This window comes from Vombatus ursinus, unplaced genomic scaffold, assembly GCF_900497805.2.
Source record: "Vombatus ursinus unplaced genomic scaffold, bare-nosed wombat genome assembly UNPS02014818.1, whole genome shotgun sequence".
Lineage (NCBI taxonomy): Eukaryota > Metazoa > Chordata > Mammalia > Diprotodontia > Vombatidae > Vombatus > Vombatus ursinus.
Genome location: NW_020954596.1, coordinates 51,825,487 through 51,847,880, shown reverse-complemented (window position 1 = coordinate 51,847,880; position 22,394 = coordinate 51,825,487). Strand labels below are relative to the sequence as shown.

The following is a 22,394-nucleotide window of genomic DNA, read 5'->3' as shown; positions in this document are numbered from 1 at the left end:
GAAAGGTTCATGAAAGAAGAAAAAAAGATTCTTACAATGAGCAGGAAGCCAGGGAAATGAAAAAGTCAAGAGGAAGCTTTGGCCTGAAATGCTATGGGTATTGTCAGACTATGTGATATATTTTCCGGTATATTGAAAACATCCCATTGCCTTTCCCCACCCCCCAAAAAATTAGGACTGCCACATTCTCCCTGATATTTTGCAATTTAAGACTTTCTTAGAGTGATCTTCCTTGTTAAAATGCAAACAACCTGAAAAAGATTAGACTTTAAACCCTATCAATCATTTACCTATTAGTGTAAATGTAGATACTTTCCTGTAAGCAGATATTGATAAGAAAGAAGAGAGAGAACCTGAAGATACAGCAATAGCACGTGAGAAGATAAAAGAGTGCAGGGAGAAGAGTCGGGGGGCACCTCGGGACAAAGTGTGTCTACTTCATCCCTGGGGTTGGCCCTCCCTAGGAAGACTATATCTTTTCTTGGCTGACAAATGTTGTTTCAATTTTTCCATTTTTCCAACTTCAATTTTCAGAAGAAACATAAGATAAGATAAGAGAGCATCATTCTGTAACTCAGTACATTCTTGAGCATTTTAAATTTGAGGCATATCCATGAAAAGTCAAAAGAGCCAGTTGCTAAACAAATCTGAAAATCAAATATCCATCTATTAGTTGACAACTTTTGTAAACGTAATTAATTATCTCTTTCTTCATTCCTACTTTATAATCTCCTTACCCCAAGGTTTTCTTTTCACTGTCCATTTTTCTTTTAGATAATTTTAATATACAACAAAGACGTCTATAAAATAAATAAGCTAATAAGACATAAAACAACCAACAGTTTATAGATTGCCAAAAGAAATATATATATTTAAACTTTATCAAAATGATAATATAGTTTTATTGGCTTTATGTCCTTTTCTGGTTCTTCTCCATTTTTGTACTTGGCATACTTTTGTCATTTTACTATATAGATATAGGGCAACCCAAAAATCACAGTTCTAAGCTGCACTAAGACTTCTGGAATACCAAGCCCACATTTAAGAAGGGTGCCTAAGCCAGACATGTCTTTATTCCTCTCCTGGCTGCAATTCCCACCTCTTTTTTTCAACTTCTTTTTAGGTATAGTCTTCCCCCACCAGAATTATAAGCTCCTTGAGGGTTGAAATTGTTTTTTTCTGCTTGTATTTGTATTTCCAGGTTTAACACAATACTTAGCAACTAATAAGTGCTTAATAGATGTTTGTGAGTTGATTGTTCTTCATTCTGAATCACATAAAATTCATTTTTCTATGTCTTATTATGGATCAATCATGCTATAAGCTTTAGGGATACCAGTGGACAGATTATTTGCTCTGCTGATATGCATACAATGTCAAGAGAATTAGAGGAAAACTCTTTCCATATTAGGTGAACCCTCTGTGACATGGACAGGAGTAGCACATGTGAAAGGAAATGAATTAGTTGTCATTCATATTTTTGATCTCATCATCTCATAATGATCAGAATACTATTTAAATATCAAAAATATTATATTCTTCATACTTGTCATTTTATGGCCCAATGATACCCTATCAAAATGATATAACATCATTTTTTTAATTGATCTCCAATTTCTGGACATTCGAATTGTTTTTAATTCCTTGCTGTTACAAACAAGGTGTCATGACTATTTCTCCTGAGGAGAATCTTAAGGATGTTTTTCTAATGTTATGTATTTCAGACAATAACATTTTAATAAATAATATTTAATTATATAGTACTTTTCATAGTGATGGGAAGTAAATATGCTATATTAATGCCAGGAATGATTATTTCATTGTGCCTGCCTTAATCTTATATCTATTTGTTTCCCAGTGCAGACATGGTCAGATTCAAGAATAAATTTTTTGAAAAATAGCAGTTTTAAAAGCCTAACCTCCTGGGGAGAGCTAGGTGGCACAGTGGATAGAGCACCGGCCCTGAAGTCAGGAGGACCTGAGTTCAAATCCGGACTCAGACCAAAACACTTGACACTTACTAGCTGTGTGACCCTGGGCAAGTCACTTAACCCCAATTGCCTAAAAAAAAAAAAAAGCCTAACCTCCTGAAACCCATCTTATAATAATTCCATTTTAGGATCATCTTATGTTCATCAGGTAGGAACCAGAGCACCAGGTGAAGGGCCACAACGAAATCACATGTATCTTTTAAATAATGCATCTTTTTGCCTGCACTGAAAAAGCCTAATTCTAATATGGTTCTGAAAATTTCCTAATATGGAGTCATGTCAGCCACCAATCTTGTTCTTTTCCATAAGTAATACATTTCAAAAGGCAATTTCATGCTGACTTTATCTTATTCTCAAGCTTCTCAGGGGATGAATAGTCTATCAACTCATTGATTTGGAGTAGAAATAAGTCTTTCATTCCTTCTGCTTCAGGTTCCAAAAGAAAAAAAAATTCTAGTTTGTGTTTTCCTTTCACCTTTCCAAGGGCTTATAGAATTCTCCACATCTTGTATTGGGTTTTAAAGGAGCCCCATTTTGGGGCAACTAGGTGGTGCAGTGGATAGAGCACTGACCCTGGAGTTAGATGGAACTGAGTTCAAATCTGACCTCAGACACTTGACACTTACTGGCAGTGTGACCCTGGGCAAGTCACTTAACCCCATTGCCAGCAAAAAAAAAAAACAAAAAATAAATGAAAAATGAAATAAAAGAGCTGATTTCCCTCATAGAGTACTTACCCCAAGGTAATGGCCATCAATAAACACAACAGGCAGAGAAGGTGCTTCGGACACCCTCCTGCATCTCTCATCAAGCTCTTTTCCATATTCACCATTCAGAGCAATATTTTTCTCTTCAAATTTGACTCGATGATTCTGGAAGATTTTCCTAACAAGTTCACACCTTTCAAAAGTCGTCCTTACCACACGAAGGCAAGTTGTGTAAATCACTATCCGATCAAATTCTAGATCAGTTGACGGTTGCTGGAAAGGGGGGGAAATGTAAATTCTTATGTTAATCACAGAAAGACAATCTCTATTTAATATATTTGCATTTTTAAGCCTATACAGTCAATCTAACTACATTCTTATGAACAAATCAGAGTATTATAATTTTTTTTTTCTTTCTTTAGGCAATTGGGGTTAAGTGACTTGCCCAGGGTCACACAGCTAGTAAGTGTCAAGTGTTTTGGTCTGAGTCCGGATTTGAACTCAGGTCCTCCTGACTTCAGGGCCGGTGCTCTATCCACTGTGCCACCTAGCTGCCCCCCAGAGTATTATAATTAAGAGTACTCACTGCTAAACTTTAGTCTTAGACTCTGTTCCATGGTGTTGTGTGAGGCTTTGATCCTATAGGTGGGAAGAAATGTTATCTTAATATATAATAAGTATTTTTTCATTATTGCAAATTTGGATTTAGAGAATCATTCCCTTTGGAAGGGGATCATTTGGGAAAGAATATGAACCATGTGCAGTACTCATAGGCCCAGAAAAAGAGTCCTTACTCTGGACTCAGAAGACCTTGTTTCAATTCCTACGTATCACGCGTTCCAACAGTGAAATCTTGGGTAAGGTCATTTAAATAAATCACTTTCCTCATCTATAAAACTAGAAAATGAAGGGTATGTAAGAGCAATATTTACCTGGTAGGCTAGGTTAGTTACTTCATTTTTTTTTTCCTTTAAAGGTATTTAACTATACTTGAGCAAAGTTCAAGACTGTCATATGGTTTCTTGTTTGCCTGACCAAAGCTAGCCCATAAGGAGGAAGGAATTGCTCTTCCCTAAGACTTCTGACCAAACACAACTATCACAGAAGTAGGGAATATGCACCCTATTGAGCAATGTTGTGTCTTTATTGCCTATCCATTTCCTGGTATGCCTAAATAATCCTCTTTCTGTTAATTATTAGATGGTCTAAGAGTGTCTCATTTCATCATAGTTTCAAACATAAAACACCATGCTGGCTTGAGTCAGATCTGCTTATAACAAAGGGATTGGGCTAGATGGTCTTTGAGGTCCGTTTCACCTCTATATCAGTGATGACCCTCAGAACAAGGAAGAGATTGGAACTAATAGCTGGGACAGGTATTCTGTGATCAATGATCCTAGGGAGTACCTGTCACTTCTCAGTCAATGAGTAAGATATGAGACCATAGATATGATGGTCGAATCAAAAAAGGAGATTCTTAGAGGGAATTTGGTGCTGGGAATAGCATGAACACATCAGGAGATAATATAAAGGATCATTTAATTCTAGCAGGATGCAAGGTATATTGTCTAAAAAAAATCTCCATCCCACTGTCAATATTTTATCTAGTTTCATTTATAAGCAAGGCTTCTATTAGAATGGAAACTCTTCACATGGAGACAGATTGCAACCCATATAAAACATAATAAATCTCAGAGAGTTGCCTGAGTCTTATAGAGGTTAAGCATGGTCATACAGTTAGTATCAGTGGTGGCATATGAACCCATGTCTTCTAGACTGAGAATGGCACGCTATCCATTATACCATGCTTAAGGCAAAATAAGAGGATTAGACTAGGTGATCTCTCAGGTCAATTCTAGCTCAAAAATCTATGTTATGTTGGCTCTGTATTGCATAAGATATTACTTTAGTTTCAAATGTTTATAAAATGAGACACTTACGAATGCATAAAAATGCTAGTTTTCCTTTCCTCTTGCTGGGTATTATTCCTGTTTGTGCCATTTACACACATATCAACAAGCCTTCAAATAAAATGTTTAATTCAGCCAAGTGGGTTAATTGCTAACTAGGCTGTCTCCGGTCAATAACAAGTTGTTTAACTGAATTAAACTACCAGGTTGCTTTGTTTGTCCTAGGTTGTGTACATAGAGACACAGCATCTGATTTCAGCATGTGACATTTTCATTAGAATCCACAGAGTCTTGAAGAGAGACTAACTTTCTGTTACATTATTATTCCTGAAGCATATCTGACCTTTTCACAGTAGGAAACAGTATTAAATCACTATGTGAAGAGATGTTGAAAGATCACAGGATCATAGATGGAGAAATGGAAGGGACGTTTGAGGTAATTGAGTCCAAAGTGCTCTTCCCTCCCCATTTTACAGATGAGAAACCTGAGGCAGAGAATGGTTTGAATGACTGCCCAAAGGTCACACAATTAGTAGGTGTCTGAAGATTTGAACCCAGCACCTTCTGACTCAGTCCAGTGTTCTATATATTATGCCACACTAAACCTTGAGAATTTTCACCAGGGTCCGAGTGAAACTGCACAAGTTTTAAGTGATTTCCAAGTACAAATTAACATTAATAACTAATCATTATGAAAGAAACAGTAAGATGAAAAATCCCACATTTGTATAGCACTTTTTGATTTTCCAAGTGCTTCTACATATATTTTCTCATTTGACCCTAATACAAATTTTGTGCAGGGTAGGCATCACTGTCTCCATTCTACCTGAGGAAGACATCAAAGCTCAGAGTTTAAGGTTCTTAGAACCATACAATGGTATATTTAGAGTTGGGAGAGACTTCAAGTGTCATCTAGTCCAAGCTCTTCATTTTATAGATGTGAAAAGTTGCGCAAAGTAACCCAGCCAATTAGTGCCACAGCCAAGTCAATCCAAAGCAAACTTGTAGTTTGAGAAGGACAACTGAGATTTTGTCCCAGGATACTGTGTGGCGCCATGGAAAGAGCGCCAGACCTGGAGTCAGGAAGGCTTATTGCCAAGAGTTCAAATTCAGCCTCAGACACTTACTAGCTACGTGATCCTGGACAAGTCACCTAACCCTATTTACCTCAGTTTCCTCAATTGTAAAATGAGCTGGAGAAGGAAATGGCAAATCTCTCCAGTATCTTTGCCAAGAAAACCCCAAATGGGGTCATGAAGAATCAGACACGACTGCTAATGACTGAAGAACAAAATCAACATCTAAGAGAGGGAAGCTTCCTCCCTAGAATAATCTTTTACCCAGGGAAAGGGAGAGGAGTAGAGGCTCCACATTTCCACACAAGGAGAGGGAGCACTTCAGGGCCACTGGACCTCCAGGAAAAGAGGTGGGGTTACCCTTCTCCAAGCCATGTTCAGTCCAAGGAGAAAGGTAGCACAGACACCATGTAGTTCTGAGACAACGCCTGGCCTAGGAAGCAGCACCCTGGAAAAGAGGTGTCAAACACCCAGGCTGCGTATGGCCCAACAGCACCTCCCAAACCAGATTAAAAGGTAACTGGTAAATACTTAATGAAATGAATTTTAAAATTCATTAAAACAGAGATAATATTGGCGTGTGGTTTTTCCCTTTTGTTCACAGGGATCCTTATGTATGGTTTAGTGGCCTTCATTTCCATGTGAGTTTGACACACAGACCTGGACCACAACCTCCACTCTATACCTGAATTAGTCCTATGGTACAGAATCCCTAGTTATAGCTTTTAGCCCAGGTCTTCTGGCTCCAAGTCCACTGTGATGCTACATTATTCACAGAACTGAGTCATACTTCTGAGATGCTCTGTAAAACATAGAATGGAATGGAAGGAATTTCTTGTTCTCTAAGCCAGCATCCCCACGAAGTTAAAAGAAAAGATAGGGTCTATGACATGTGAATCTATTTTTAATGCCAGTAACTTAAGATTTGATAGTAAATACTCTTAAGAAAACATATTTTTATGAATGTGCTTTGTCATCTACACCTATAAATGCTAACAGGGAAGAATAATAATCAGTCATATATCTGAATCACAAACCAAATCAAGTAACCATTACAGATTACTATTAAAGCTATTCAAATAAAATTATTCCATGAGAAAACCCTGAAATCAGAGGTGAGGAACCTGGAGCTTCAAGGCCACATGTGGCCATCTAGGTCCTCAAGTGTAGCCCTTTGACTGAATCCAAACTTCACAGAACAAATTCTTTTATTAAGAGGCATGACAGGGCCTAAATCATGAAGATAGAAACAAGACGGTCTTTAACCTGACAGAGAAGCCAACTGACAGAAGACTATATCTGATGGAGAGATGTATATAAATATCTTCCCAGTTTAGCTCTTTCCCCTCTCCAAATTATTCAATATATGGATACTCTTTATCCATGTTCACGTTGTATTCTCCCAGCGTAATGCAAGCTCCTTGAGGGCAGGCTCAATTTCATTTTAGCCTTGCTGATTCTAGTGCCTAGCACATAGCAGGTAGATGATAATTATTCGATGGATTTAATTAATACATTTAATAAATAGCTAGAGTGCCTTCCTCTGGAGGAACACTATACTAGGCTAACTATGGAGTTCAATAGGATAGTTTGCTATGATGGAGAACTCACTGAACTGAGAGTCAGAAGAGTGAACATTTAAATCTGATTGTTTCACCAACTAGCTCACACAATAATAACTTAAATTTATGTAGCACTTCGAGGTTTGCAAAGCACTTGACATACCCAACTTTGTGAGGTAGACAGTATACCTATTATATTCTCATTTTATGGTTGAAGGAACAAAAGCCTAAAGAATTTGTCCAAAGTCACACAGCCCATGTGTCAGCACCACAATTTGAACTTAGGTCTCCTAATTCCAAGAGCAGCACTCTTTAGCACCACCATGTTGCCTCTCTTTAGCTGTGACTTTAGCCATGTCCAGTGTGATAGAGCTCAAAGAGTATGAAAAATGAGGAAAAGAAATTATTGGTTTTTTAGTATTAGTGGAAAGATCACTGAACTTTGAGGGCTGAACTTGGAATTGTGGGACTAAAATTTAAATCCTAGTTCTGGGCCTAATGTTTCCTCATCTGTAGCATGAGAGGATTATAATAAATTTGCTATCAGGTTCCTTCCAGTTCAAAATCTATAATCCCATGATCTTTGAGAGAGCACATTGAGTATAGTGGTATGGATGAAAACCAGAGGAGGAAACAGAAGGTAGTAAGGAAGTGAAGGCATCAGGTAGAGACTTTTTCAACAGCATTTCCCAATTACATTTTAATCAGATTTGGGCCCGTGGACTCCATGTTTAACACTTCTTTTCTAGATAAATAGAGGAAATGATTCCTACAGCAAGATCCAGGAAGAAGAAGGCAGTAGTAGCATCAAAGTAGAATGGCATGAAGAACACCACTCTCTGTAATTGGAAGGAAAGAGAAGAAAGTTGAAATGATTCTAAGATTCAAAAAATGAAGAAGGCAGGCTGAAAAAGTTCATGTCAAAAGGTCTCCATCTTCTCAGTGGAATTGGAGAACATCATTTATCCTATATGAACCTCTGTTTCCTCATCTACAAAGTGAGTAGGCTTGGCGTGATGGTCTCTAAAGCCCATTCTGCCTCCAGGAATCTGGTAAACTTGTGTTGAATAGTAATACTCAGTAGAGCAGCCTCAAGGTAATTTAAACCAACAAATGTGAGGCTGAAATAATTACTAATAACAAGAATGTCAGTTCTTGGACCTATAGATAAAAAAGGCACTCATGGCTGAGTACAAAGAGGATTAACAATTTTCCCTTTCCAATAGGTCACCATCTCCCCTATGTCCCATGTCTCAATCAACTGACCTGTATACTATTCATGATTCACAGTATGAGATGTGGGGCACTAGCCTCAGGGCTTGCTCTCAATCATAATAAAGAATCAAGCTTGACAAACTGATTTGTTTTTTAGTCTTTGACAAATCATCTTTTTTGCTGTTTGTATTATGTGAATTTTGAGGGGTTGCCTCTCTGAGACACAGATGACTATTCTGAGAGCCTCCAGCTCTGCCCCTCTTCTTTCCATTTTGGAGACCTTAGAGGAACAATCTAGGGGTAATTTGTATAATGTGGCTCAGCTGCCCCAGAAGGTGGAACAAGAAAGACAAATGAAAGGATATTTTGGAAAGTCTCTCCAAACCCCAAATGATCCAGTAAGAGGTGCCAGCATAAACAGAAGGAACTTCACCCAGACCCCGGAGGAGAGAGAAAGTAATGCTTATAGGTGCTGCATGTGAGCTGACAATAGAACAGAAACAGAGTTGCTCGAGTAGCTCTTGATAGAAGTGTTCCCACAGCCCTCTAAATATCTTCTGTGAGGAGGCTGGGACTGTGAGACAAGGGTGTAAAATTCTAAAAGGTTAAAATAAGCCGGAGGGCCTCATAGCCTTCAAAAGTATCAATCAGCTTTAACACTGAGTACTCTGCCTATTACGTCATAACCTCAGTCCAGTTGTTTGAGAGCTGGTATTGGGAAAGGAGGTAAGTAGTACCAGATCTGTTGGATTAGATTGGTAAGACAGATCCACACACCTTGAACCAAGAGCAGAAGGCAGCAAATTTGGAACTGTGGATCAATGATGTAGTGGCATTATTGCCAATGATAGAGCAATGAGGTATAAATAACCAAATTCTAGACCTTCCCCTTGATAGGGCCCCCTCAGGCTTAGTGTTATGAGTCATGAGGGCTATATAAATTAGTGGGTCAGTTGGGGTGGGGCATGGCAGCTTACTAGAAATTGTTGTTGTTGTTGAATCGTCTCAGGTGTGGCCAACTCTTCATGACCCAATTTGGGATTTTCTTGGCAAAGATACTGGAGTGGTTTACCATTTCCTTCTCTAGCTTGTTTTATAGAAGAGAAACTGAGGCAAATAGGGTTAAGTGACTTACCCAGGGTTACATAGCCAGCAAGTGTCTGAGGCCAGATTTGAACTCAGGAAGATGAAGCCTATCACTCTATTCACTGTGCTACCTAACTGCCCCTTACTGGAAAGTATAAGATCTTAATTCTCTATGGCCTCAAATGAGTGTCCCTCTATGTCTTTGATTGTGCAAACAAAATAGTCCTGTATTGAAGTATTATAAGCTTGAGCAGTTGTATGGGTTTCAAATTCCACTTGCATAGGGGCAAAGAGGTATATACATCAGAGGTCTCTAAAAGAAACCCAAACTGTTTGTGTGAGAACGGGGGATCTTATACAAGTGTTAGAAATAATTAGAAGTTGGTATGATACACAACACTACCAAAATTATCCACATATTTCAAAAGCTGTGAGGTCCTGCATTTTCCTTCGAAAATTTGGGCCTAATAATTCCTTTCCACCTTTTGTGCAAGTAGAAAAATTTGGAGCCAGCTCACCCTACTTCCACATCACCCTGATTCCATACAATCCTGGGTCCTTAGGGTGAAGCACTCACAAGCCCTGAATATCCATTTTCCTTATGTCTCTGAAACACACTGGAATTAGATGGGGGAGGAGCAGGGATATTTGCTTCAGTCAGCATGTTTCCTGCTGAAGGAAACTCCATGTAAGAGACAAAAGATTCACAACTATGGACAACGGAGGATGCTTTTCTCCTTACCTGGTCAACAACCTAACAAGGGACTTGGGCTTGTTAATTATTAAGTAATCAGGCATTTCAATTTTTTCACTAGTTGTTTACTAGTGGGCAAGCTGTCAGAAATACGTGAGGATAACATTTGAAATTAAAAATAATATTTGTAGGGGACAGCTAGGTGGTGCCATGGATAGAGCACCAGCCCTGGAGTTAGGAGGACCTGAGTTCAAATCCAGCCTCAGACACTTGATATTTACTAGCTGTGTGACCCTGGGCAAGTCACTTAACCCCAATTGCCTCACCCCCAAAAAAAAAATAATATTTGTAAGGTGCTTACTATGTGCTATTCTAAGCCTTTACAAATATGAACTCATTTGATCCTCACAACACTGGGAGGTAGATGCTATTATTATTTTACAAATTTTACAATGTTTTTTACATTTTACATTTTACAAATGAAAAAAACTGAGCTTGGGGAGGCTAGGTATCTTAACCTACAGTCACACAGTTATTAAATGTCTGAGGCTAGATTTGAACTCAGTTCTTCCTGACTGTAGTGACAGCATTCTATCCAGTGTACCACCTACCTGCCTCAAGTTAATTGCATTATGGCGCTTGACCTGGTCATCTGAGCAACTATACAGCTCAGGGAACTTATAAGAATAAAACTATATAAATACAAAAATATAAACTATATAAAGAATAATCTATGAGAATAAAACTATGTAAATGGCTAATGTATATTTTCTATAATGTTTAGAAATATAGATATTGACCTTTTCTGTCTTGCGTGTCTGAAAAAAAATGTAGACAAGCAAATGAGAATGGTTGCATGCTTATTCTATAAACAAGCTTGGATTATAAATCATAGAGTCAGTGCTGGGAGAAAACTAACTCAAAGATGATCTAAGGCAATCTCCTCACTTTACAGATGAGGCAAATAGGTTAAATAACCTACCAAAGGTTACAAGTTGGCAGAGATATGACTAAAATCCAGTTCTATTGAATCTTTGTCTTACATTCTTTTGACAACTCCGGTCACAAAGGTCAAACATTATTTGCATGTGAATCTACTACTTGAAGTTTTTTTTTCATTTTTAAAGTATTTAATATTTGAAAAACTATTTACCAGCATTTTATTAAATTTAAATTTATTATATTTAGCATATGCTTATTAGACTTTTATCAAATTACATGGTCATTTCAAAATCTGTTCCTCAAAATTAATCAGAATATTTTTGCAAAGAAGAATCCGCATGCACAATCGAGACCCCCTAGAAACTTCAAGCTATGTAAAACTAAATACAAGGATTAAGGGTGTAAAAAAGAAACTATTCCCAAAATTAGAATAAAAAGCACTGAGACTAGATAAGGAAGAAATCTCTGACAGTAAGGGTTTCTAAATACTGGAATAGATTATTGAGAGAAATCTTTAGAGACCAATATCAGATTGGAAAAGATGACAAAAGACAATAATAATAAATGTTGGGCCTTGAGAAGACAGGCATACTAATTCATTGTTCTTACAGCTATGAATTGGACAAACCATTGTCAAAGACAATTTTGGCCTGTCTTTTAAAAATCATTAAATTGTACTACCCTTTGACCTAAGATTACCACAACTAGGCTTATATACCAGGGAAGGAAACAACCAAGATAAAAGTTCTATATTTACAAAAATGTCTATAGCAGTAATTTTTGTGGTAGCAAGTAACTGGAAGCCTAGTGGGTAGCCATGAGTTAGGGAATTTGAATAAGATGTGGTTTATGCATGCAATGAAATATTATTGCACCATAGAGAAATGGTAAATATGAAGAATCTGGACAACATTGGGAAGGCTTGCATGATACAGAGTAAAATAAGCAGAACCAGAACAACTGAAATCATGACCACAACCAAAAAAAAGGAAAACGACATGAAAAGGCATGAGAACTCTAATTAGTGCATTCACCAATCTTTATTTCAGAGGATGAACATTGAGGTATGTCTCTTTCCTCCTGGCAGAGAGAAATGAGACTCATGTTGACAAAAATGGACATTAGATTGTTTTGTTTTGTTTTTTGCTTAATTATACTTCTTTCTTGCAAGAGAAGATTGATGGGGAGGGTGGTCATTAGAAAATGCTAGTGATATTTTTTTAGCACCAATAAATCATTTAAGGAGTTTGGGTCATTTTGGTCAGTCCTTCCTTCCTTTATTTCTTCTTTCCTTCTTTATTTCCTTCCTTCATTCCTTCTTCTCTTCCTTTTTTAAAGCAGTGCATCTCCCTATTATTTCTAGGTAAATTGGATGTAGTTCAACCTAGCAGGATAAGAATTTGCTGGACAATTTCTGAATATCTTTTTCAATTCCCTAATTATATGTGTAATTTTTTAAATTCCCATTGAATCCTTCATGGCATTGCTACACATTTACTTCCATATGAAAACATAGGAATGACCAAAAGAGAAACATCATGTAGTAAACAGAATGCTAGCCTTAGAATGTGACACCTCAATTCAAGATCTGCTTCTGATCCATGTTGGGGATGTGACCCTAGGCAAGTCACCTAACCTTCTGATACTCTAGGACAGAGCTATCAAACACATGGCCTGCATTTTGGCAACACTCCTTGGATTAGCAGTCCTCCTTTCTGTGTGAGTTTGATACCACTGCTCTAGGCAACTCAAACTCAAAGAAAGTACTAACCTAGACTGCTGGAGTCAGTTTCCTCAACCAGGAATTCCCTATGCAATGAAAAGAAGAGGGGAAGAGAAAGGGAAGGAAATGAGCATCTATTATGTGCCTACTATGTACCAGGCACTGTTATAAGCACTTTACAAATATTCTCATTTTATGACAGCAGGACATTGAGAATGAGAGATTGCTCACATGCTCTTTCTGAGCTATTATAGGACAATTAGGGTGCCCCCCAGTATATTGGGTATATTTTTCATGAAAAATTTCTGGGGAAACAGGAAAAATAACCACACAGGATGATAAATGTGGAGGGGCCACAATCTACATGGAAGGGATGAGAACCCACAACAATGAAATCATGTATCTAGAGAAATATCCAAATATGAGTGCATTTACTTATAGTCTTTTCCCTCCAGCAAATTTGTCAAATCATCTGGTGAATTTTCTAAAAATAGCATGCAAACAGTTAACTTGCCCCTCTTATCAAAACCTGAATGTTACTATGGCAATAGCTTAATGAGGGAGAGTTATGCCTGAGACCACTCCAAAAAGCCAAAAAAATTGCAGCTGATTTCTTCCAGATACAAAGTTAGATAGCAATAAAAGGAAGCTATAAGGTTCCTTCATTTTCTTGATTTTATAAGTGACTAAACTGAGGTTCTAGGAGATTCCTTGCCCAAAGTTACACAGGCAAAAAGCATCAAAGGCTGGATTTGAACACAGGTCCTCTGACTCCAGCAACAATGCTCTTCCTACTATATACACCAATGTGACACATATTCAGTATATTTTCCTCTTGGCCATATCACCCTGAACATGTCTGATATCTCAGAAGGTGAGCAGGGTCAGGGCTGGTTAGCATTTAGGTGAAAGAACATAAAGAATGCTGACTACTGTGAAATCATGGGGCAACTTTTCAGTGTAGAAAGAGCACCAGCCCTGGACTCAAGGGACCTGAATTCAGATCCCCCCTCTAACCCTTATATCTGTGTTACTTTGGGCACAGCACTCAACCTTCATGGGTTTCCCAATCTAAAAACTGTGTTAAACTATAAGGCCCCTGAGGTTTTTTCTAGCTCTAGGATGCTATGGTTCCCCTCACCTGGCAAAGTTAGTTACTACCTATCGTGTCTGCCTCTCCCTCTACCTGCAGTGATGATGTGCATCCAGGTCTCCCACACTGTAAACCAGGTCGTGGAGTAACCCTGAATTCTCCAAAACCAAAGTCCCTCTTCCAAAGGCCTGAGCCAATACAGAGTCAAGTCCAACACCTTCTTTAGTCACCAGGTGAGTATAGTTGGAGCAAGACCAATGCTGAGCCATTAGGAAGGAACCTCTACGGATAATTTCAATGCCATCCTTCTTATAAGAGGTAATAAAGGGGCTAGGTGGTGCAGTGGATTGGACACTGGGCCTCAGAGTCAGGAAGACCTGAGTTCAAGTCCAGCCTCAGATGTTCACTAGCTATGTGACCCTGGGCAAGTCACTTAACTCTGCTTCAGTTTCTTCATCTGTAAAAGGAAATGAAGAAGAAAATGGCAAACCACTCTAGTATCTTTGCCAAGAAAACACTATATGGGGTCACAAAGAATCACACATGACTGAAAATGACTCAACAACAACAGGAGAGAGGGAGAGAGAGAGAGGGAGAGAGGGAGAGAGAAAGAGGGAGAGAAGGAGAGAGAGAGAGAGAACACTAGGATTTGGAGTCAGAGGATTTGGGTTATGCTCTAGGACTTAGGCTGTAGTTCTAGCTCTGCCATTTACATGATACCCAGAGAAGGTCATCTAGCCTCTAAGAAGATCAGTTTCCTCACCTTTCGATGAGGACAATAACAGCAACAATTCTTGGACTACCTCTCTTACAAAATTATTGTGAAGACAAAATGAGATTATGTTCATAAAGTACCCTGTAAAAGTGAGTTATTATTGTTCTCCAGACTTTTCAGGCTGCCCAGCATTAGAAGACCTCTTAAATAGGTCTCTCCATGCCCAGGCAGACAACCATGATTCTGGGAATACTCTAAGTCACTTCTGGGTTCAGATGTGAGCAAGTGTACATTATGGGCACAAATATACCTGCCTGCATATCCCCAGGAACAAAATGGATATGTCTCAGCAGTTGCTATGTAGCATACTGGAACAGATCCAATTAATTTTTGGTAAGATAACTAATACGACTTAAAGAAATTGTCTTGTTTACTAAAATATGCTACCACACATCCAACAATATGTCATAACAACTACTTCTGTTTATAAAACACCTATTTCAAAGGAACATCTTTACATTTTTTCTTCACTCTAATTTTAGGAAAGCTCCTATAAGACAGGCACAGTGGTGATATTCTCAACTATTCTTCGTGAATGAAGAAATTGAAGTCATTTAGAACTTAAATCATCTGACTTACAAGCCATTGATTCATTCATTGTTTTAGCTGGAAAGGACCTTAAAAAGGTTCTGTTTTATTTTACTCTCATTTTATGCATAACTCACAGCCAAGCATCCCCAAAGCTTCAGGTTAACAGAGACCAGGCTCCCACAAAACTTTTTGGCTCATTACTCTGCAACCCAGAGTTTACTATAGGAACATTTACAAGCACAACTCATATCTCAGTTTTCAAAGAAATTCCCAGAAGAAAAAATCCAATAAAAGAGCCAGGACTAGAACCCATGGCCTCAAATGTCTAAAGTTGAAGCAGCAAAATGAATTGGAGCTCCTATGCAAGGAGACTAATTTGGCATCATTGATATCACTGAGATTTGGGGGCATGATGCTTACTTATTCCTGGACCATTCCTCTGGATGGGAATGAGTTATTCAAAAGAAACAGAATAGGTAAAGCTTCTTTGTACAGAAAGAAGCTGTGTGAATGTGAGGACATCTAGGAACCACAGTTGAGAAACATGGGTGGATGACATTTTTTTCACAAGGATCTATAGAGGGAGCACCAGAAGTGGTTCTTTGTCATTAAGATATAAGACAATGGTGATAGAAAGAAAAAAAGATGGACAGATTGGGAAACAGGTGACGAGCCTGGAAGGGAGATATGGTTTAGTATTGATTGGAAACTTCAATTACCCAGACATCAGCCGGAGTTCTCTTTTTTTTTTTTCCTTTTTTGGACAATGGGGGTTAAGTGACTTGCCCAGGGTCACACAGCTAGTAAGTGTTTTGTGTCTGAGGCCGAACTTGAACTCAGGTCTTCCTGAATCCAGGGCTGGTGCTCTATCCACTGCACCACCTAGCTGCCCCTGGAGTTCTCTTTTTAAAGAGCAAAAGAGTGAACAACTTCTAGACCTTTCATCTGGTTTGGGCTACACTGAGACCACACAAAGTATTTGACACTTCTAGTTTAGCAGAAGGAGAGAGAATGTATTTACTAAAATTATGTGGAAGTCAGTTCAGGAAGATGGGAAACAGAAGAATGAAATTTTGAATTGGCTCCTGCTTTTCCTCCTTAATGGATTATTTCCATTTTGGTTTTCAGAATTGTCTTGGATCATTGTATTGTTGGGAATAGCTAAATCATTCACATTTGATCATCCTATAATATTGCTGTTCCTTGGTACAATGTCCTCATGGTTCTGCTCACTTCATTTTGCCACAGTTCAAGTAAGTGTTTCCAGGTTTTCTAAAATCAGCCTGCTCCTCATTTCTTATAGCACAATAGCATGCCATTACAATCATATACCTTGACTTATTCATCCATTCCCCAACTGATAGGCCTCCCTTCAATTATTTGCCACCACAAAAAGAGCTGCTATATTTTTGTACAAATAGGTTCGTTTCCCCTTTTTAATGATGTCTTTGGGATACAGACCTAGTAGAGGCATTGCTGGATCAAAGAGTATGCACATTATTATAGCCCTTTGGTAATAGTTCCAAATTGCTCTCCGGAATGGTGGGATCAGTTCACAACTTCACCAAAAGAGCATTAGTGTATCAATTTTCCCACATCCCCTCCAATATTTATCATTTTCCCTTTTCATCACATTAGCCTATCTGATAGGTATGAGGTGGCACCTCAGAGTTGTTTTAATTTGCATTTCTCTAATCAATAGTGATTTAGAGCATTTTTTCATATGACTATAGATAGATTTGATCTCTTCATCTGAAAACTGCCTATTCATATCTTTTGACCATTTTATCAATTGGAGAATGACTTGCATTCAAGTAAATTGACTCATTTCTCCACATATTCGAGAAATAAGGCCTTTATCAGACATTTGCAGTAAACAAAAAATTTTCCCAGCTTTCTACTTTCCTTCTAATGGTTGCATTGGTTTTGTTTGTACAAAAAAATTAATTTAATATAATCAAAATTATCCATTTTATATCTCATAATGTTCTCTATATCTTGTTCAGTCACAAATTCCCTTATCCATAGATTTGACAAACTATTCCTTGCTCTCCTAATTTATTTGTAATTATCACCCTTTATGTCTAAATTATGTACATTTTGACTTTATCTTGGTATACAGTGTAAGATGTTTTCATACCCAATTTCTGCCACACTGTTTTCCAGTTTTCCAAGCAATTTTTTGTCAAATAGTGAATTTTTATCCCAAAAGCTTGAGTCCTTGGTTTATCAAACACTAGATTAGGGTGCTCATTTAGTACTGTGTATTGTGTGCCTAATCTATTCCATTTATCCTCCACTTCATGTCTTTGCCAGTGCCATATTGTTTTGATGATTACTACTTTATTTTACAGTTTGAAATCTGTTAGGGCTAGGCAATTCTTCCTTCACATTTACTTTCATAAATTCCCTTGATATTCTTTTGTTCTTCCAGAAGAATTTTATTATTTTTTCTAGCTTTATAATTTTTTTGTTTTTTATTAGCATGGCACTGATTAAGTAAATTAATTTAGGTAGAATTTTCATTTTTATTATATTGGCTCAGCCTAGCCATAAGCAAATGATATTTCTTCAATTGTTTAGATCTGACTTTGTGTGAAAAGTGTTTTGTAGTTGTGTTCATATTGTCCCTGGGTTTGTCTTGGCAGGTAGACTCCCAAGTATTTTATATTCTCTACAGTTATTTTTTTTAAATGTGAGAAAGGCTTTATTTCACTTTTTTAAAAAATATATTTTTTTTTCCTTCAATTACATATAAAAACAATTTTTAATATTGTTTTATTTTCAAATTTTGACTCCAAATTGTATCTCTCCTTCTCTCCCTTCCCCCCACCCCGAGATGATAAGCAATTTGATATAGGTTATACATGTACAATCATGTAAAACATTCCATATTAGTCATTTTATGCAAGGAAACTATAACAAAAAAAGAAACTGCAAAACAGTATGCTTCAGTCTGCATTCAGACAACATCAGTTCTTTCTTTGGAGGCAAACATTTTTCATTGTGAGTCCTTTAATTGTCTTAGATCATTATATTGTTGAAAATAGCTGATTCGTTCAACAGTTCTTCATTGTGCAATATTACTGTTACTGTGTACAATGGTTTCCTGGTTCTTTTCACTTCACTGTGTATCAGTTCATGTTGCATCCTGGGCCATCTCCAGTTCTCCTGATCAATATCTGGCCACTGGACCCAAATGGCTCTGGAGAAGAAAGTGAGGTTGGTGACTTTGCATAGCCCTCCCTCACTCAAATAAAAGTCAATTGCAAGTCATGTTATCAACTCCCTGATGTCATGGTCCTCTTCAAGAATAGAAGACAAACCACACAACCACAACCACAACTTGTGAGTTCATGTAAGTCTTTCCAGGTTTTTCTGAAATCATCCTGCTTATCATTTCTTATAGCACAATAATATTCCATTACTATCATGGACCACAACTTATTCAGACATTCCCCAATTGATGGGCATTCCCTCAATTCCCAATTCTTAGCTACCACAAAAAGAGCTGCTATAAATATTTTTTGTACAAATAGGTCCTTTTCCCTTTTTATCTCTTTGGAATACAGACTTAACAGTGCTAGTGCTAGATCAAAGGGTATATACAGTTTTATAGCCCTTTGGACATAGTACCAAATTGCTATCCAGAATGGTTGGATCAATTCATAACTCCACCAACAATGCATTAGTGTCCTAATTTTTCACATCCCCTCCAACATTTATCATTTTCCTTTTTTGTCATATTAGCCAATTTGATGGGTGTAAGGTGGCACCTCAGAGTTGTTTTAATTTGTCATTCTCTAATCAACAGTGATTTAGAGCATTTTTTCATAAGACTATATATAGATTTGGTTTCTTTGTCTGAAAACTGCCTGTTTATATCATTTGACCATTTGTCAATTGGGGAATGACTTGTATCCTTATAAATTTGACTCAATTCTCAATATATTTCAGAAGTGAAGACTTTATCAGTGATACATGCTATAATTTTTCCCCAGTTTTCTGCTTTCCTTATAATTTTGTTTGCATTGGTTTTGTTTGTACTAACTTTATATAATGAAAATTATTCATTTTACATTTCATAATGCTCTCTATATCTTGTTTGATCCTGAAGTCTTCCCTTATCCATAGATTTGACAGATAAACTATTCCATGCTCTCCTAATTTGCTTATGGTATCACCTTTACGTGTATATTATGACCTTATCTTGTTATTTGCTGCAAGGTGTTTGTATCTAGTTTCTGCCATACTGTTTTCCAGTTTTCCCAGCAGTTTTTGTCAAATAATGAGTTTTTATCCCAAAAGCTTGGATCTTTGGGTTTATCAAAAACTAGATTAATATGGTCATTTGCCACAATGTCTTGAGTACCTAATCTATTCCACTGATCCACCACTGATCTGTTTCTTAGCCAGTACTACATTGTTTTGATGATTACTGCTTTATTATACAATTTGGGATTTAGTAGGGCTAGGCCATTTTCTTTCACATTTTTTTTATTGATTCCCTTGAAATTCTTGATCTTTTGTTCTTCTATATCAATTTTGTCATTTTTTTGTAGCTCAATAAAATAATTTCTGATAGTTTGATTGGTATGGCACTGAATAAATAAATTAATTTAGGTAGAATTGTCATTTTTATTATATTGACTCAACCTACCTATGAGCAATTAATATTTTTCCAATTTTTTAGATCTGACTTTATTTGTGTGAAAAATGTTTTGCAATTGTGTACACATTTCTTGGGTTTGTATATTGTCTACAATTATTTTAAATGGAATTTCTCTTTCTATCTCTTCTTGCTTAACTTTGATGGTAGCATATAGAAATGCTGATTATTTATGTGGCTTTATTTTACAACTTTGCTGAATTTGTGAATTATTTTAACCAGTATTTAATTGATTCTCTAGAACTCTGTAAGCATCCCATCATATTATCTGCAACTAGTGATAGTTTTGTTTCCTCAATGCCCATTCTAATTCCTTCAAGTTCTTTGTCTTTTCTTACTGGCATAGTTAGTATTTCTTGAATAAAATTGAATAATAGTGGTGAAAATGGGCATAAATGCTTCACTCCTGATCTTATAGAAACACTTGTAACATCTCCATTACAGATAATGCTTGCTGATGGTATTAGATAGATACTACTTATCATTCTGAGGAAAGCTCCATTTATTCCCATGCTCTCTAATATTTTTGATAGGAATGGGTGCTATATTTTGTAAAAAGCTTTCTCTGCATCTATTGAGATAATCATATGATTTCTGTTGGTTTTGTTATTGATGTGGTCAAATATGCTGATAGTTTTCCTAATATTGAACCAGCCCTGCATTCCTGGTATAAATCACACTTGGTCACAATGTAAAATCTTTGTAATACAGTGATGTAATTTCCTTGCTAATATTTTATTTAAAATTTTTGCATCAACATGTATTAGGTAAATTGGTCTATAGTTTTCTTTCTCTGTTTTTACTCTCCCTGGTTTGTGTATCACCACCATATTTGTGTCACAAAAGGAATTTGGTAGGATTCCTTCTTTGCCTATTTTTTTCTGACTAATTTATATAGTAATGGAATTAATTCTTCTTTAAATATTTTGCAGAATTTACTTGTGAATCCATCTGAACTTGGGGTATTCTTCTTAGGGTGTTCACTGATGGCTTATTCAATTTCTTTTTTTGAGATGTGATTATTTAGGTATTCTATTTCCTCTTCTGTTCATCTGGGCAATTTATATTTTTGTAAATATTCATACATTTCATTTAGCTTGTCAGATTTATTGGCATATAGCTGGGCAAAACAGTTCTTAATAATTGCTACAATTTCTTCTTCATTGGTAGTGAATTTACCCTTTTCATTTTTGATACTGGTAATTTGGTTTTCTCTTTTTTAATCAAATTAACCAATGGTTTATCTATTTTATTGTTTTTTTCTCATAAAAACAGTTCCTGGTTTTATTTTTATTAAATCAATGGTTTTCTTACTTTCAATTTCATTAATTTCTCCTTGGATTTTCATGATTTCCAATTTGGTGTTTAATTGGGAGTTGTTTTTTTTTTCTCTAGTTTTTTTTTTTAAATTGGATGCCTAATTCATTGATCTGCTCTTTCTCTATTTTATTGATGTGTTTAGATATATAAATTTTCCTCTAAGTTCTGCTTTGGATGCATCCTGCAAATTTGATATGTTGTCTCATTGTTGTCATTCTTTTTAATGAAATTATTGTTTCTATGAATTGTTCTTTGATCCACTCATTTTTTCAGATTAGATTATTTACTTTCTAATCAATTTTTAATCTAACTATCCATGGTCCTTTGTTAAAAATATTTTTACTGCATTATGATCTTAAAAGGATGTATTTAATATTTCTGCTTTTCTGCATTTGATTGTGAGGCTTTTATGCCCTAATAATACATTGTAAATTTTTGTGTAGGTGTCATGTACCACTGAGAAAAAAGGTTTATTTCCTTCTATTCCCATTCAATTTTCTCTGTAGATATATCATATCTTACTTTTCTAAAATTCTATTTACCTCTTTAACTTCTTGTTAAGTTTTTGTTAGATTTATTTAGTTCTGAGGGGAAATTTGAGGTTCTTTCACTATTGTAGTTTTTTATGTCTGTTTCTCCCTGTAACTCATTTAACTTCTCCTTTAAAAATGTGGATGCTTTACCATTTGTTACATATATGTTTAGTATTGATATTACTTCATCATCTGTGGTACCTTTTAGCAAGATTTTTCTTTCCTTATCTCTTTTAATTACATCTATTTTTGCTTTTGCTTTGTCTAAGACTGTGATTGCTACCTCTGCTTTTTTGCTTTGTTTTAACTTCAGTGGAAGCATAATAGATTCTGCTCTGGTCCCCTTACCTTTACTCTGTGTGTATCTCTCTACTCAAAATGTGTTTCTTGTAAACAGTACATTGTAGGATTCTGGTTTTCAATCTACTCTGCTATTCACTTTTGTTTTATATATGAGTTCATCCCTTTCATCTTCACAATTATTATTACTGTGTATTTCCCTCCACCCCATTCTTCCCCCTGTTTATCCTGTCTCTCTCTCTCTCCTTTCACCCTGTCCCTCCTTTC

At 36.6% G+C, this 22,394-nt stretch overlaps 1 protein-coding gene across 6 annotated transcripts in view; it reads right to left on the bottom strand.

Annotated features, from left to right (window-relative positions):
- The window catches only part of GRXCR1 (glutaredoxin and cysteine rich domain containing 1), a 237,167-nt gene that overhangs the window by 41,244 nt on the left and 173,529 nt on the right, over nucleotides 1–22,394 (bottom strand). For all 6 annotated transcript variants that reach the window (XM_027836554.1, XM_027836555.1, XM_027836553.1 and 3 more), the window contains one exon: nucleotides 2,729–2,971. In XM_027836554.1, the coding sequence (XP_027692355.1) occupies nucleotides 2,729–2,971 (243 nt within the window). The remainder of the gene's footprint in view (nucleotides 1–2,728; nucleotides 2,972–22,394) is intronic.